We start from the raw sequence: 17,796 nt of genomic DNA, 5'->3' as shown, positions 1-17,796 counted from the left end.
GGGAAGGGAAGGGAAGGGAAGGGAAGGGAAGCAGGCCCAAGGAGACACACGCCTAGGGGGAAATGATGCAGCCGCTGCCTCCTATGGAAAGAGGTGTGGCAGGCGGGGTGCTGTTGGAGGAGCTCCTCTTCCAAAGAGGCTGGGGATGGATTTCCTCTCTCCTTTCCCCTGTTTCCATGGGAACAGCAGCAAGCAGGAACAGCCTGCTCTGAATTTCACTGCCTGCTGCTCAGGCACCCCCTTCCTGACCCTGTAGGCTGACTTTGGCTCTCAGGGGTTTCGGACCCATCCTCAAGTGATGGATCCCGTGCCTCCACGGAGTGCTCACTGGTGTGTGCACTGTGGCAGAGCGAGGCGAAGGGGCACAAGCCCTCACATACCTGGATTTCCACAGCAGCACTGTCTGCTATCACATGCACACCAGCAGACATTTGCAAATAATTTGCATACACGTATGCATTTCTGCTTTTTGTGGCAGCAGGGGCTCCTGCGGGAAGTGACCTCAGCTGGACCACAGGGCATGTGTGGGGTGATCATCCTGGAGGAACAGCGCTGTTGTTCTCTCAAGGATGGGAAGGAAAAAAAGGTGACACGAGTCTTTGTATTTAACAGTGAATTTGTCCCTTCACTTTTGAATTCATGGTAACCTTTGACTTTGACATCCTGTGTGCACCCTGCTCCAGCGGGATGCCCAGCACCACCGCAAACTGCAAGGAGCATCTCGCTACGCTTTGCCCATTTCTTGTTATCTGGACTCGTTACCTGCTCGGGCTAAGCCTTGGGATGCACGCTGCTACCAACCCTTTGGAGCCATCCACGCCATGGATCTCCTACCGGTGGATTCCTTCCGCAGCTACCGGTGAGCCAGAAGGAGGCTTTTTTGCATCGAGCTTCTTGGATTCTGGCCCTGGCAGATCGTTTTCTGTGCCTTGGAGACGACAGTGCCAAGCACATCGTCAGCTGTGCTATTTCTGAGTTGAGGTGTCACAAGGAAGTTCTGTGCCCTGCTCTATCTGAAATGAAATTATACAAGTTCTCAGTCATCTTCTGCACGAACGAGGCATGTGGCAGGTTTATATCCTCAGAAATGAATCCAAGGGCACAGCTGGCAACGTGCTGAAAAGAGCACAGCCCCCCCGCAGAGAATGGGAGAAATAAGGCTATAGGATGCGTAGGTCTCTTCTGCCCAGTTCACCTTTCTGCAGACTGGCAGCCAGCTGCGTACAAAGGAGGACGTCCCTCTGGTTGAAAAGGGACGGCAGGAGAGGTTTTACATGACTTCCAGGCATTATTCCTTCCCTACACTCTTTCTCTTTGAAATGAAAACACAGTGCTCTAAAACGTTGCCCTCGGTGTTCAGAACCCCACACCACAACTTGCTGCGACATCCCTGCACCGCAGCTCTTTCAGATACCCTCTTTCTCCCCAAAGCTTACATAACTTAATTCCTGGGAATTAGCTTTTCCAGAGAAAACTGAAGGAAGAGGGGCAACGACCGAGGCTGTGTTCTGTGTCACCACCAGAGAGAGAACCCAGGAGTCCTAATTCTAGCACACTGCCCAGGCACTCGACCCCGCTTTCTCTCGAGGACAAAAGGCAGAACCATCTTTGCTCCAATGTGTGGGAATCCTCCACGGTTATCCCTGCGGGTCTAGGGATGCTCTGCGAGAAGATGATGTTGGAGAGCACGGCATTTCTGATGTGACAAAATGGTTGGAAGAAGTCGCGAAGCTTTTAAGAAGACATGGCAACTGAAGTAGAGCTGGCGTCCTTGCTGGGATATCAACAGGGGTATTCTGCAGGTACCCTGTATCTGCCACCCTGAAAGACATTCGTATCTGTTCCAAGCAGATAGGTCAAAACTCTAGGTCGTACTGGCAGTGTTCTCCCTTCATTTTGCATAATATGCCAAGCCAGAAAAGGTCTCACACATGTAAAGCTGTATTTGCTACAAACTTCTGTAGCATCAGATATATATAAATAATACTGGTTCTAGCTTTATTATGTCCAAAAGGTCAAGCATGATCAAGCCTTAACCTCTTGTTCCTAAGCAATCAACAATAGCTAGTGGTGAGCTTCTTTTCTTGTCTTAAGAAGATGTGTAAGAGAGAATCCCCTTGTGTTGGACACAGGATTTTCTGAGCTTGGAAACTGCAGCCTATTATATTTAGAAATTTCAAAGATATTTTGTGCAGACTGCGTGAGCCTTCCCGAATGTGTCGCTCCAATTAAATTACTCCTTAATAACGCAACAAGGGGAGTGTGGGTGATGGGATGCGCTCCTTGCTCCAGTTAAACAATATCCCCTAGCTGCTGCTGCTTGGCCATATTGACTGCTCTGGTGCCATTTACCTCCGTGATCACTGTCCTCACAGGAAATCTGTGCCATTAGTCACATTTTTCTCGACTACACTCAGACTGCATGTCTGCTGGCAGGAGATCCAAGGGCGTGTATTTTATTTTCCCCCTTTTTTTTCATCTTTCTCTGCTGATTTTTTTCTGTGTGAGGGAAGCTTGCTGAGACCCACAGGGGTCTTTGCAGTTAGCCAAATCACAAATTTGTGAGAGGGAAACCAGTTTCTGATGAAAAGGGAGTTTCTGATGAGCAGAAGTGAGGTGCAGATGAGAGAAGCCGTCCCGTTCAGCATCAGCAGACAGGCCCCACATCTCCACCATCAGGATGCTGGCGGTCCACGGATGTGCCAATTTTGGGAGGGTGAGTTTTGCTGCTCGTGCTCGGCGGTACATTTCACACATGGGGATTGCTGTCCCTGGAAACTCTCAGATTCGTGCTCTCCTCCTTCCCTTTCCAATGAACTGCCTGTGTGCAGTTTGTTTATTTTCCACCCAGCCCCATGAGAGGCTATTTCTCCATCACCGCAATTATCCGTGAGGCTCCACAGGGCTTTCAGGCTCAGGTTAAATGGCTTTCCTCCCTACAGCTGCCCGGCAGGCTACCTGGTGCCTCCCTCACGTCCCCCCCCCCCAGCAATGGAAAGGGGGTTCGCAGCTACCCGCATGCTGCCTGACAGCCCTCAGGACATCCATCAGGTCTGACAAAACTCTGGAGCAGCGGTGACCTCCCCAAGTGTCCTGAGAGTGGCAGCGGTGCGACTTGAATATCTCAGCAGGCAAACAGCTTGCTTTCCCCCTCCTGCCCCCCCAGAGCCAGCCCTCCCTGCTCACCCACCTCTCCTAACCCCTTCCTGGCTTCCTCGCCTGCTTACAGCGGTGTGCCTCGCCCAAGCCTGTTCCCAAATCTCCCTGCTGCAAGTGTGGAGAGACACAAGCCCTAATTCGGCCTGGCAGCTCAGAGGTTTCGCTCTCCGGAGAGCGGAGCTGAGCGTGCATGAGTAATGCCTCTGGCAGCGCCGCGCGGCCTGCTGGGGACCAGAGCAGCCACCTGGAGCACTGCTGGGAGAGGGGGCTGAGATAGTACGCAGGGGGTGAAGGGGAAAAGGCAGAATAGCCCAAAGCAGTTAGGAAATAAACGCTCACCAATCCTGCTTTGGGAGGACGCAGCGCTGGCGGCGAAGCCTGAACCTTGCCAGGGAAAATGAGGCAGACACCTCGGCTGAAGCCTTGTGTCGCCCTGCACGCCCTGGCAAGGTGAGCAGAGGGGTGGCTGGGGGAGCCCCTGCCCCATAACCATCCCCGGGGAGGGAGGAGATGTCTCCTCTCGGCGGGGCGGCCAGGCGCCGGTGACCAGAACCGCCCTCTGGAAGGCAGTCTGCTTCCCACTAGCTACAAAGGGAGCCCCAGGTGACAAGATCTCTCACCTCGGGCAGAGTTTCACCAGCTAATTATGCATGGTTTTGATTATCTGTGCTCCGAGGCCATCTGCCATCCCCTCCCCGTTCCTAACCGCATCTGCCGTCTCCTTTGGGAGAGCTGCAGAGCGCACAGCAGCGCACAAACGAGTACACACCAAGGCACTGTCATCCGTGTGTTCGCACAGAGGTGAACAGAGAGCACTGCTGCTGGAGAGGCAAGTTTAAGAATGAAATTTTGTTAAAATGCCTGAGGTTTTTGTTCATTCACTTCGCGAGCTCGAGGATTTTCCTGCACTTTTATATCCATCGTGCACCTTTATACCCATCATTATGCTTTCGGAAGCGAAGGCAGTGGCCAGGAGCAGGGTGAGCTAGGTGCGAGCCCCACTCGAGGAATGAACTGATCCGCCTTGTCCAACTTTCTGCCCATCACACACCCAATTACGCGCGACACGAAGGACAGGAGGAGCTGGAAGCTGCCCTCTGCACTGCGGTACTCGGTGCGGCAGCAGGAATTGTGCTTCCCTGTCGGGGAGAGCATGGGCTGGGGCCCTGCTGACCTCCTACCAGGCAAAGACACCTAAGTATAACCTCTGTGTCACTTATTGGAGCCATGGTTCTCGTGACATTACAGGAGTGTAGGCCAAGACAAAGACAGGCAACCACCATGGACTGCAAGGAGGAAAACTCCGGGTGGGAAAAACCCTGCAGAACTGGTGCAGAACTGGAGCAGGAGCCCAGAGAGGCGTCCTTGGGGACACGCAGTGACACTGTGATTTCAGTCCGAGCTACCACAAGAGGGCAGCCAGCGTTTGCTAGGCCCGTTTCCAAAAAATGGGTGCCTGAGTAGCACCCCGTCTACCCTGGTCAGATAGAATATGGCCTTGCCTTGGGGCATTGATTCCTCTGAAAGGCACGTTCCTGCTTTACCCTGTTGGGCCACAAAGCCAAGTGACCCTGTTTGGTGCACCATAGACTGGTTTGCAGCGAGATATATGGAGCAGCAGCCCAAGGAGAACCCCTGTCACTTCTCCTGCAGCTTTCCTGGCTCTCCTGGGGCCTCTGCTCCACGTTAGGAGTCCAGCATGTGTGGTCTCAGAGCTGAGCTTCCCGAGCTGGAGCCCCAGGCAGAGGTCTGGGCTGCTGCTCAAGGTACCTGAAGATATCCCTGGTGTTGGAAATGTGGTAGGAGCTTTGGGGTCTGGCACCTTTCTGACCTTCTGCCCTCAGACCAGACACAGGCTTCATCTCTCTCCATCTCTTTCAGGCTCCTTGCACTTATCTCACCCAGCACACAGCTCGCGGAGAGGTGGAGAAGACAAGGAGATGGTGCCAGGCCCAGGCTGCGACTGCTGTGTGCAGAGCTTGGGTTCCAGAAGGCAGGTGCAGAGACATGTGCTTCGCTTGGAAATCGGAGGGCTGTGCCCCCATGCCCCGGGCTGCTCAGGGGCCAGCCTCTGGGCCAGCCTTTCTGGGCTGTTTCTTGCCGGAGAGGTCACCTGGAGCAGCTCGGAGCGCCATGTGCTGACACTGACCTCTAGTGGGAATGGATTCTTTCCTCTGTGTTTCTCCCTGCGATTTTAAGCACCCAAGTGACTGCTTCAAGGGGGCTGGAGAGAGCCCAGAATTAGAGCTTCACTTTTTAAATCCTCAAAAGCAAATCATGCTCAGATTTGGCTTCTCCGTATATTTAAATGTCCATAGTCCCTCCACCGCTACCTGTATGTGTAATGTATATTCCGTCCAAACCCACCACGGCCAGGCAACTCCCTGGTAGGACAGCATGCAATGAACCCAAGCCTTGCTGAATGAGTGTCAGACAGCAAACTAAAAGGCAGACTGGCCAACGAGGTTCATATTTCATACTTACCATTCAAATCCCCAAAAACAAGGGATAGTAGAAGCACGCCCAACCAAAGCCAGATGGCAGTAACGTGGTGGCTGAGATACGTTTTAGTGAGCACAGGAGAGACCCGGATGCCTGGGTGGTAGACTGACACTTGCTGCAAAGCCAAGCAGCAAATTGCTCACAGAAAAGCAAATTCTTTGTGCACCACCATACAGGTTTGGGCCGATTTGACTGACGTGGATTTCTCCAAATAACCGATTTCATCCATGCAAATGCCTATAAGAAATAACTTTGCGATGGAGCTGTAGTATGGTACTAGGAAAACAAAACAAAACAAAACAAAACAAAAACAGGAAAGGCATTTGGGGTAGCAGCTGGGTACAAAAAGCTGAAAGAGCAGAAACTCTGGGTGCGTGGGAAGAAAGGGGGCACCTTTTGGCTTCACCCTGGATCTCACAGGACATGTGTAAGGCCTTGGTGGCACATGGCTTACAGACACCGGGGTGATCATCTACCTCCACGACTTCTGTGCTGCCGTTCGGGTTGGCTGCGATGGCCCAATCCACGTCCCAGGCCCCAGACAGACCCAGCCCGATTCTGCCCCAGGTGAGGGTGATCAGCTGCAAGCAGGGGGATGAGGAGTGACAGCTGCAGGCACAGAGATGCAGCCGCCGTCAGGGCGCAGGAGGGGGTGGCGTGAAGGCATGACCCAGATCCATGCCCTGCGCTGGGCAGAGCTGGTGAGGTGCAGGAGCTCCTTTCCCTTGGCACTTGTCATCTCGCATCCAGGCAGCGCGACGCACGACTGGCGAAACTGAAAGAGAACCTGAGCGTGGGAGGAAAACTTGTGACAGGAGGTTATTGATGCCGACGGAGGCTTCCTCCGCCCGCCTCCTGCTGCGCTGCCCCTGTCCTCGTGCCCCTAACCCTCTCTTCCTGCCTGCTCGGAGGCACTTTTCATGGGCAGCTTGCTGGCAGCGAGCCTGCGGTTGGAGGGCTGGCCGGCCAGTGACGCAGAGCCGAAGTGGCAGCTGCAGCACAGGAGGGGAAGTCCTTGGCACTTTGCATGTGGCTGGTGCCAACTCTGCCCCGTAGCCACCGCCGAGCTCTTCCCAGGTGAGCTCCCGTGCAGGTGTGGGGCACGAGCAGCTCCGTCCCCTGCTGCTGGGTCCAGCTGGGGAGGCGTGCACCTTGCAGAGGGGGAGAGGAACCAAGTGACACCGATTGCAAAGTGTCACCGGCACGCGGAGCTATCTAGATAGCCTTCTGAGGAAAGCCCGTTGCCTGGGGCAGTGGAAAGTAACTGGATAAAGCAGATCCACGAGGAACACGGACAGTTTTGCTCTCGGGAGGAGAGCGGGGAGATGCAGCCTGGTTAGCAGCTGACGGGCACAGCCCCGGGCCCTCGTTCCAGCTGCTGTTTCAGCTTGGTCTTTGCGTACTGCCTGCTCTTGCGAGCGCCCCTGCAGCCACCCCAGCTCAGAAACACAGCGCACGGCGGCCACCTTCGCCACCGGGCTAGTGCGAAGCGGCTGAAACGAGCTGAACCATGCACGGAGGGGCGACCAAAACCCTCGCAGGGCCCTGCCAGCAAGCGACACCCCGCACCCGTTTCCCCCAGGGCTCCCATCAGCCGGGGGGGCGGCAGCAGCCCCCCTCGCAGCCCACGGTGCGGAGGGTGCCGGGGCTCAGCACCCCGGGGCTCAGGACCCAGGAGCCACCCGCGTGGGCACCCCCGGCGCTGGGGGAATCCCGGGCAGGCGGGGCCGGGCGCGGCTGAGTCAGTGCGGGCAGGGGAGGAGGAGGAGGAGGAGGAAGAGGAGGAGGAGGAGCCGCGGCGTTTTGCCTGTGCGCCGGCCGCCGCTCGCTGGCTTTCCGGCCATGAGCCCCCCGGTGCCGGGGGGCCCGGGGCGGGCGGGCGGTGGGCGCTGAGCGCGGCGCCATGGCGAGGGCGGCGGGCGGCGGGTGCCGCAAGGAGGCTGCGGGCTGGGAGGGCGACGAGGGGCAGTGCGACTCCGGCATCGAGTCCCTGCGCTCGCTGCCCGGCGGCCGGGACGCCCCGGCTGGCGTCGAGCCCCCGGTGCCCGCCGAGGAGCCCCCCGCGGAGGAGCGCCCCGCCGAGGAGCCCCCCGTCGAGGAGCGCCTGGACTCCAGCTACGGCTCCGGAGCCCTCCCCGAGGCGCTGCCCCGGCTGCCGGCAGCCTGCAGGGCCGAGGAGCCGCCGCCGCCGCCAGCCGAGGGGCTGAGCCGGAGGCAGCTGGAGGCGCTCACCTTCGTCTCGGAGGATGGCGACACGTGAGTGAGCCCAGGGCGGCCCGGCCCGGCCCGGCCCAACGCGGGGTGCCAGCCGCTGCTGGCGATGGGGCTGCACCGGGGAGCTGGGGTGGGAGCGCATCAGCCCCGCTGCGCTGCTTCGCCAGGGGCGCGAAGCTCCCCGAGCCGTGGGGAGAGCTTGGCCGTCCAACGTGGTGGGTGGGCGAGACCCAGAACCAGCTGGGCTGTGCGCAACACCCCGAGGCCCATGGATGGATGGTGGTGCTGAGCCCAGCACCCCGAGAGCTGGCTGTTCTCCGGTGGAGGTGGCCCGCGGAGCGGCAGCGCCGTGACGCACGCCACGCCGTGACGGAGGGGACTGGCTCCTTTCAGGGCAGGGGGCTTCCCGCGGCTGCAGTGCCCTCCTCAAGGGCAGAGGCATCGCACCGGGGTTACTCGCTTTGGCTTCTGGTAACTGCATTCAGCTAGTCACGTCTCTCTTCTGTCCTACGTTCCCCTCGATGGAAGGTTTTCATCGCAAGCGCACGCAGTGTGCTCACAGCTCAGGAGCCTTGCCCCGAGCCCAGGCTGGCATTTAATACTGAGTAATGGTGCAGGAGGAAGAGAAACTCAGAGGCACTGGTACAAGCGAGGAAGCAAACGTCTTGAGTCGTGTCGGTGCAGCGGGCTGATGCTGGAGCTGCAGGGAGACTGGCCTCGCCCAGCAGGGCCAGCTGCCTCCGAGGCTGAAGGCGAGACGGGAGCGAGCCCGGGTGTTTACTTCCTGGTTAGGAGGGAGCCTGCACGGCTGCTAATTAGTTCATTAACGCTCCCTGTGGGATCTGCTCCGAGGATTGGCTGGAAGCCTGGCAGCGAGCAAGGTTAGCCTGCGCGCGGCCGCCTACGCTTCCCGGCGGGCGCAGGGACGGTGCTGGGTGCTGCTGCCCCAGCTGCGGGCCAGCCTGGAGCTCCCCTGCGCAGTGCTTCACCCTCTTTCCCGGCCATAACTCCACGGCCAGCGTGCCCGCAGGGAGAGCCACGGGTATTTTAGGCAGGCCTGCGGAAATAACGCGGCAGAAAAGCAGCCCGCGGTGTTGTGGTGCACCCGGGGCTCACCCGTCGCGGCGTTCGTCAGTGGATGCGGCTGTTTGGAGACGCCGTTTGGGTCTGTAAGGGGGCTGAGCCCGCTGCTTGTCAGACTTGCTTGGCCAGAGCCTAACCTAACGCAAGCATGTCATTAACTGGGGAAACACGAATTGGTGGCGCCTTCGTTGCTCTAGGCAGGAGAGGCTCTCCAAGAGCTCTCTGAATGGCTGCAGTTGCTCTTCTGTTTTCTCTCTTTACGACGACGCAGCTTAGAACAGGAAATCTGTAAAGGGCAAGGGAGGGAGCAAAAAGCCTGCTGGTGCGGCTCGCACAGCTCAGGGCTGGAGAGGTCAGCGCAGGGAGCCTGCTCCCAGTGCTGGAAAGAAACTGTATTCTTGTGGTCGGAGCGGCCAGGCTGTGGACTTCTGCCTCTTCTATTCCTGGCTCTCCTCCTGACCCTGTGGGAGAGGTAGGCGGCGTTTATATTTAGCACTGCTGAGCATCCACCGCTCCAGCACAGCCTTGAGCTGCCGTCGGTTTTGTATGCAAAACCAAACTGGGGCTGAGAGCAAAATGCTGTAAAAGTCTAGGGAACGGCGGCTCATCGGAGTGGCAGAAGATCCCCAGAGGAAAGGGATCAGATGGCCACGGGCTGCATCCCTTCCATCCAGCCAGACAAACCTGGCGACTTCTTTTCATCTCAGTCAGCTGCACGTTTCCTCGCACGCCATGCTTCAACGTCTGCCCCAAAGCAGACCCAGGCTGAGAGTGAGACTCGTACCACCATTGCGCTTCAGAAGACTTGGGCAATAACGCTTCTCTGTAATGCTGTTATTCTGAAAACAGAAAAAGTTCAGGGTTTGGGCTGAGCAGTTCCTGTTTCCCCAGCTGCCCCGGCTTGGTACCCAGCAGTACCCAGAAGGGCACCGTGTTTGCCCAGAAGGATCTGCCAAAAGTATCGGCTGCCCACGGCACTGCCCTCCCACCTGCACGGCAGGGATGTCGTGGGCAGCGAGGCGTGCGTGCCAGGGGCTGTGTTTTTCAGCCTGGCACTTGTGGCAGAAGCACACGAGGGGGTGGCAGAGGCGAGGAGCGCGCTAGACCAGCTAGAGAGTCAGCAGGATCTTCCCGGGATGGCTTCCCGCAGGAGGAGAGCGCCAATGGAGGCAGGGCGAAGGCACGGGGCTAAAACCAAGGGTTTCTCACTCAAAATTAGCAGGGGGCCTGCTTGCGTGGGAAGGAAGTTGGCTAACACGGGAGACGTGGGGGTGATGGCCAGCGAAACGCGTGGGCGCCCCTACGCCAGCAGCCGCCTTCCAAGAAGCCTTTGCAGAAGCCTCAAAAGCCCTCTCCCCGCCTCCCCCGTGCAGCCGGCGGCCCTTTGCTGTGGGGAAGTCGGGGCTGTAGTAATCGGGCAAGTGCACAGTGCTCCTAGAGAGAGGCCGGTGGGGCTGCAGTGGCAGGCAGGGCTAGGGGTGACGGATGGGGTGTGCTTAGGGCATCGATGTACATCCTTATTCCGTGGCAGGGCAGAGAGCGAGCCCAGCCAGGGCTGCTCCCGTGCTCTCAGGCGTTCTCCTCCGAGCATCCGTCTCTTCCTTTCAGCTCGGCTCCTTTTCTGCTGCACTGAATCCCGCTGGGATTGCTCCGCATGGAAGCGAAGAGAGGGGCTTTCCAGCCGCAGGGACGGCGAGCTCCGAGCAGGCAGCGTTGTTGTCGTGCCCTGGCCTCCAAACAAGCTCAACCTTTGTTAGGAGTCACCGAGGAAAACCCCTCCTTCCTGGCCTCCCCGGGCAGACGCATGAGCCCGGCGTCCTGGGAAAGGGGTGGGTGTGGGACGGCTCCTTTGGGGTGGGATGGGATGTGAAGGGATGGTCCGTAGCGTTCCAGCGCTTGGGAAGACCTCCCCATTTGCTTGGGTCCGTGGCAGCCCCTGCGAGCTCGGGAGAGGCAGAGTTGACGTGTCGGTGCAGGAAATCAGGCAGCGCTTCCTCTCTCCAGGACTTACACGTTCTGCCTGAAGCGTTTCCCTTTCTTAGGGCTTCTGCCACGGGTACCCGATGCCACGGTGATGTTCCCCGGGCGGTGGTGGTCTCGTGGTGAGCCAGCCGGCGGGGCCGATGCTCGGGGGTCCCCGGCTCGCTCCCGGCAGGCAGATCTCAGCATGCATCTACTGGAAAAGGGGACGGAGCCCTTTTGGTCAGGCGTGTGCGCGGTGGGTAGCAGCATCTCGGGGAAGGGGGGAGCAGAGGAAGCCCGACTTCCTCCTTCCACCAGCGACAAGTGCTGCCCCGTCTGCTGATAAGAAATCACGTGCCAGTGACTCGTGGGCTGAGATGCGTTAGCGAGGGCTGGGGGACTGCTGCTTGAGTAAATTTGGGTCCCCGCAAGTGGTGATGTTCTGGGCTCCCCGTGACTGTGGTCGGGGGGGGGTCTTCCCTGCTGAGCCCTCGCCTGCTGGGGCAGCCATTGAGCGCGAGGCCTCCTCTTGCCACTTTCAACCAGTTTTCCCCCGGCCCCCGAAGTTCCTGGCATCTGCAGGGGTCACACACTTGCAAACTTGACTTAACGCAGCGAAGTCCTCTTGAGACAGTGCCGGCGAGAGGTTTTTCCCTGTTCTGATGACTTCAGTCTGACCTCGAGGATGCCTCCTCAGACTTTCCGCCTGCACAGGCTCACCTCGGAGCTGGGGAGAGGCGCAGGGAACTTCAGGACAAAGGCTGGAAATTTCCATGTGCCGGGATGCAGAAGCCTGGCTGTAACAGACCAGCTGGGCTGGGGAGGGCTCTGAGCCCTCGCTCGGCCACCGCTGGGAAAAGCTTGAGCTCAGCTGAATCAACGAGGAAAGCCTTGGGTTTTGTAGGTTTGGTGTGTTTTGTTTCTCTTGTGTTCGGTGCGTAAGAGAGAGGTCGGACGTGGCCGTGCAGGACGGAGGCTGTGGGGTCTGAGCTGCGAGGCGGTCGCCGTGTGGCTGTCGGCGAGCTGTGTGGGATGGTCCCCACGCCCCGGGGCCGGGAAGTCCCGCCGTGGGGGCAGGTGCAGGGCCGAGGGGGGCCCTGGTTGATCCGAGACCCGAGGCTGGTGCCTCATCTCGAGAAAATCCGGCGGCAGCGAGGATGCGTGAGCAGGGCCGTGAATGGTCGCTAGTGAGTGCAGAACCCAGAGGGTGCGCGTCTGTGAGCAGAGGCGCCTTCGTCTCATCCCCCCCCTTCCTCCTCCTCCTCCTCGTCGTCCCCAGCCTCGCTGCAAAAACCAGGTGAGCCGCCAGAGCCCCCAGCTGCCAGCAGCCCCTCTGGGGCTCAGGTGCAGCGGAGCGGGGCAGCGCTGCCTCTGCAGGCAGGGAGCTGGGCTGCCTTCGCTGCGCCTTCTGGCAGAGGTTCCTGCTGATGTCTGAGGAAGCGGTTAGCAGCGCAGGTTAAAGGGCTGGAGCAGGGGAGCGGGGCAAGCGTGGAATTCCCCCGCTGTTTTCCTCCCCGCTCGCGCTCCTCTGTGTTGCTGCTGATGCCATTTCCTCCTGGTAACGAGCTCCTCTTGTGCAAACTGCCCGCATGGCTTCCTACTCCTCTGCTCAGGCAACGGGAGGAGCTGGGAGCAAACTGGTCCCGTTGGGGACAAGGAGCTTATCTGGAGAGGGAGGGAGAAAGATCCGTTACAGCAAATTCTTCCGCTGAATGCTTTGTCCCCTGTTCTAGATACCTTCAGGGTGAGATGGTGAAGGGAGAGGCTCTCTGAGGTCGAGTTGTTTTGCCCCATGGATGGGGGGGGATCTGCACGGTCAGCCCCTTTTCTGAGGGGATGGAAAAGGTTATCCAGAGAACTGATGGGACTTGGTTACGTCTGCTTGTGTCAGAGCTGGGTGTCACCGTTACCCTGTTCCCCTCGCCTCCACGTGCAGGTGTCCCCAGGGTGCCACGGACACCTTCCCTACCAGCTGCCTGGGCTCAGAAGCCTGGGAGATGGACAGCACGGTGGAAGTGGGTGCACCTAAGTGGGGACCTCCAGGGACGTGGTGGTGCTGGGTGCTCGACCCGGGGACATCCCCAGGGGCGGCCCTGACCCCCTGCTCCAGGATCATTCCCTGTCTGACGATGGGTAGGTCGCCTCGTGCCGATGCCCTGTACCCATGGGATCTCTGCGATTCGGAGTCCCCTCGTGCCAGGACGGAGCTGCGCAGCACGTGGAGAAGCTGAGAAGGAGCCCAGCAGCCCGTGTGCGTAGGCTGGCAGCCTTCCCCCTGCCCACAGCTCCTCTATTTGCTCGCTGCCCTTTCCAAAACTCCCCGTTGGCCTCTCCAAAAGCCCCCGCTGGCCACCCACCCGCGTGGCTGCAGCCAGGAGCATGGCGAGGGAAGCAGTGGGAGGCAGAGGAGAGGCGTGCGGTGGTCCAAGTGCGGAGCACAGTGGGGTGGAGGGCAGCTTCTGGCCAGGGCAGGGGCTGAGGTTGGACGAGGAGGGTGCCTGGCGGCTCGTGGGCACTTGTCATGGGCGTCGTAGGTTTCCTGGGTTAGCAGGAGACGATCCCGAATCCTGGTTCGCACGGCTCTCCGTGGCCAAGGGTGCTTGCACACGTGCTCCTGGAGGGTTCATCCCGCCCTGGTGGCCGCCGCGCGATTCCCCCCAGCAGCTCGCTGCCCCTGCAGCCATTTCGGGAAGTTGAGGCCTGGCAATGAGGAAAGAGGGGAACGAATGCAGAAATGAAAGCACGGGAGGAGGCTGTGCCTGGGTGGAAAAGGAAGGCGGGGTGGAAAAAAAATAAAATAAATGGCAGTCCTTTGAAGCAGGCACGTCCCAGCGTCGAGTTGAAAGCCTGAACTCCGGGAAGGGTCGCTGGTGGTGCAGCCTCCAACCCCCCTGCAGCAAAGATGTCCCAACTCGCCGGGCGTCAGCTTCCACGCTGGGCTCACGTGGAGCTGCAAAGCCACCCGTCCCAGGGCGAGGGAGATGCCGCTGGTGCAGGGCTGGGGTTTCCACCTCCCCCGTGTGGCGGCCCCACCTGTCCCCACGTGGGGACGCGGTGGCGTGGGGCACGGGGGATTCCTGGGTGGGCGGCGGGTGCCCCCCCCGGCACGCCGCCTCTGGGGACAGCTCTCTCCCCCGGGAGCCAAGTTTGGCTCCGGAAAGTGAAAGCAGCAGAGGTTTAAAGTTCAACCTGAATTGCTTCGGAAAGTCCCCGGGCTGAGCGCTCCGTACCTGAGAGCGGCACATCCTGCCGTCCCCTCGCACGTGGCGCCCGGGAGTGGGCTTGGAGAGGCAGGGGCTGTCCCGGGCAGCGGGCAAAGGCCACTTCGGTGCAGGTGCAAACCCATCGGGGCATCTCCCTGCCCTGATTGCCAGGGCTCGGAGCCGTGGGAGCCCGCCGAGGGCAGGGGGAGCACCTGCAGCTGGTCCTGGCATGGATCCCACCAGCCCCCTGCCCTGCCCCTGAGCATTGGGGGGGGGGGGGGGGGTGCACCCGGCGGCCTCGTGGAGGCAAAACGTGGGTGTCCTCTGCTTCCCACGGGGAATTCCCTGCTGTGTCGCGACCCGGGGCTTCCCCGGGGACGCGGCCCTTCGGGCGCAGCCTGGCGGGGCGAAGAGGAACTTGCTTGTTTCGCCACCAAAAATGGGGCTCGCCTGAGGGTGCCCGGGGTGTCAGGCGCCGGCTTGGCCCGTGGAGGAGGTGGTTTTGCTGGGCTGCTCGGGCTCTGCGCCCTCCCACCTCCCTCCTGCCTTCAAGAGCTGTCCTGTACCTTTACCCCACACCCTCCAGGGGCCCAGACCCCTGTGCAGGAGGGGCTGGGGCACAGCAGGTTAGCGCTGCCGGGCTGGAAACTCCCTCCGGGCTCGCTGCTGCTGCTCTCACTTCTGTTCTGACTGCGTGTGGACAGCGAGGACCGTCGCGAAACCCGCACGAGCATCACGGCAGGAAGGGGAAGGGACGAGTGGGATGGGAATGAAATCTGCCCTCGGGTTGGGGCAGCCCAGGCTGCCGGGGCGTCGAACAGCCGTGGGTGCCGGGGACTGGGGCTCTCTGCTGGCCACCAAGCTCTGCGGGGAGCTCTGGTGTCCCTCTGCTCGGCGCCAGCCCTGCCGCGGCGTTGCCGAAGGGGAAGGATGTGGAAGAGAGAAGAGGAAATCGGCGTGGGCTGGCGGAGAGGCTGGCACGGGGACCGTGCCGCACAGGTGGACTTGGATCGCTGCCGGGCTCCTGCCCGGCTTTTGCCGACCGCCTTGGTACAGGGGAAAGCAGAAGTGTTGTCCTGCGTAGCCAGCAGCGGGGAACTGGAATTCCCCTGGCAGCCACCCGGGTCCAAACCTCCTGCCCAGTGGCCAAAGCCAGCCCTCAGGTTCTCCGATACGCCTCCCAGGCTCTTCCATCCTCCCAGGGCTGGAGGCCTGTGTTTGTGGTGAGGCCAGAGAGGGGACCCGCCGGTGCTCAGAGGGGACAGATGGGTCACATCCACTGGGAGTCAGCCCAAAGGTCCACCCCGGGGAGCATGAGGCTGCGTTTCTGTCTTCTGTTCCTGTCTTCTGTGGCTGAGCTTCCCTGGGGAGAGGGCAGGATGGAGGAGCTGTGAGCTGGTGGGAAGGGCAGGTGGCTGGGGAAGGTGGGGAGCCCAGTTCGCTTTGTAGCGCTGGGGGACCTGTTCTGCTGAGCATGTCACTTGGGACTGATTTTTCTTTTTTTTTCCACCTCTGTCCCCTCTGCAGGTTGGTTCACCTGGCCATTATCCACTGCGTCCCCGACGTGGCTCTCTGCTGCATTGCTCAGCTGCCCAGAGAGGTGCTGGAGATCCAGAATGACCTTTTCCAGGTATGTGGGTGTGATGGGCAGAAGAGGAGGGCAGGTGCCACCACGTGTAGGCACCCAATCCACCTGCCCTTTCCCCGGGGGTTGCTCACCCACACGCTGCAGAGCACAGTGAAGGTCCCGTGTGAGCAGTCCCTTTTTGGGGAGGAGGAAGGCAACCCATGGGGAGGGAGGATTGGCAGCTCCCAGCACCGAGGGTGAAGGGATGCCCACCCAGCCTCCTAATTCTTGCCCCCCCTCCTCGCTAGACCCCGCTGCACCTGGCCGTGTACCTGGAGCAGCCCAGCGTGGTCGAGGCGCTGATGCACAAGGGAGTCAACCCGGGGCTGCAGGACCGCAACGGCAACACCCCGCTGCACCTGGCCTGCGAGCAGCAGCGCCTCTACTGCGCCCAGCAGCTGCTGCAGGGCACGGCCCTGCCCCAAGGCACGGCCGAGCCCCCCGAGCACCACCAGGACCTGCAGCTCCAGAACTGGCAAGGTGAGACCTAGTGGATGGTGGGTCTGCTTCGGAGGCTCTGCTGCGTACGCGCGAATCCGGCAGCGTGGGGTGCTGAGGGTGGCTCTCTCCTGTCTCCCCGCCCCAGGCTTGGCCTGTCTGCACATCAGCACCTTGAAGGGGAACATCCAGATGATGTCCCTGCTGCTGCAGAGCGGTGCCAACATCGACGTTCAGGTGAGGATGGGCCGCCGCGTGGACGTCCCCCGGCTTTGGGGCAGGGGTGCTGCGGGGCTGGGAAGCGCTCTGCTTGGATGGGGCGGAGAGGAAGGACCGTGGCCCATGGGTGCCACAGGGACCCCACACCCACGTCCTTGTTGTCTGCAGGAGGGCACGAGCGGGAAGACCCCGCTGCACCTGGCGGTGGAGTGCCGCAACCGCAGAGCCGTCCAGTTCCTGCTGCACAACGGGGCCTACGTGGACGCCCAGATGTACAACGGCTGCACCCCGCTCCACCTGGCCGTGGGCCGCAAGGACGCCGCCATCGCCGCCATCCTCTCGCACTCCGGGGCTGACACCCTGCTGAGGAACATGGAGAACGAGACGGCCCAGGACCTGGCTGACGGCAACGACGACGTGAGTGCGGGGAGTGCTGTGAGCCTGTAGTGGGGTGGCACTTCCCTTGGGAGGCGGGAGGCCGGGGGGACTGACGGAGGCACGGCCTGGATGCTTACACCTCATACTTTTGGTCTCTGTAGCTCCTCGCCTTGCTGCCCTTCGACGACCTGAAGATCTCGGGGAAGCCCGTCGTGTGCTCTGAATGAGCGGCTGGACTCCTTGGCCCGGCGGGCAGCCTCCTCGCCCCGCGCTGTTGCCCTGATGCCCGCCGGGACCTCGCCTGCCCGCAGTGCAGTGGGCGCAGAGCCATGCTGGGAGACGTTTTACCCTCCCAGGAGAGAAGTTTTGTTGGCCTCAGGCTGCCTTCCTGGACGGCGGGAGGTGACACCATGAGCACTACACACAGGGAAGGCTTTTTTTTTCTAGGCTTCGTGCCCAGCAGGGTCTGTGCTGCAGCCCAGCAGGACTGAATTTCCCCTCCATGCCACGGGTCTGAATTGCAGGGGTCTGCGGGCTCCAGCTTGCCCCGGGACGGAGCAGGAGAGGACTCCTTTATCACACTGCACAGGGGACGGAGCATCCTCTGGCACCCCCAAACACCAGCGGAACAAGTGTGGGGTGAGCAGTTACCACTCGCTCTAATAAACGTTTGTTCTGACTGCGGGCGCTCGAGGTCTCGTGTGATCCAACCCACCCCGCTCCCCGCCTGGCTCCAAGGTGAGGGGGAGCCGGGGAGCAGAGGGGAGCAGGGAGGAGGGGGGATCCCCGCTTGCAGAGCCTGTCTCGGGTTCAAGGCTGAGCCTGGGGGTCCCAGCCCAGTGCTCTGTTCCCCCACTGTCCCACCAAGCACTTGGCAGCGGGGCTGAAGACGCAGAGCACGGGAGGTGCCAGAAGAGTGGGTGACGGATCCTTGCTTCTGCTACCACGCCTGACATCCCGCTGCCTTACCGCACCACGGTTCCTCTTCTGCAACGAGTATGAAAGATCCCG

The 17,796-nt window shown here is 60.6% G+C and overlaps 1 protein-coding gene across 1 annotated transcript; it reads left to right on the top strand.

The window, feature by feature from the left end:
- Window positions 1–7,443: 7,443 nt before the first annotated feature.
- NFKBIE (NFKB inhibitor epsilon) lies at window positions 7,444–17,465 on the top strand. Its single transcript, XM_040552659.1, has 6 exons — window positions 7,444–7,917; window positions 15,651–15,753; window positions 15,999–16,230; window positions 16,337–16,425; window positions 16,576–16,824; window positions 16,947–17,465. Exons 1-6 carry the CDS (start codon window positions 7,565–7,567, stop codon window positions 17,010–17,012), a joined length of 1,092 nt encoding a protein of 363 aa, XP_040408593.1. The 5' UTR covers window positions 7,444–7,564; the 3' UTR covers window positions 17,013–17,465.
- Window positions 17,466–17,796: the final 331 nt, after the last annotated feature.

This window comes from Cygnus olor, chromosome 3 (assembly GCF_009769625.2).
Source record: "Cygnus olor isolate bCygOlo1 chromosome 3, bCygOlo1.pri.v2, whole genome shotgun sequence".
Taxonomy (NCBI): Eukaryota; Metazoa; Chordata; class Aves; order Anseriformes; family Anatidae; genus Cygnus; species Cygnus olor.
The sequence above is the reverse complement of the archived record's forward strand: the minus strand, read 5'-3'. Positions and strand labels throughout refer to the sequence as shown.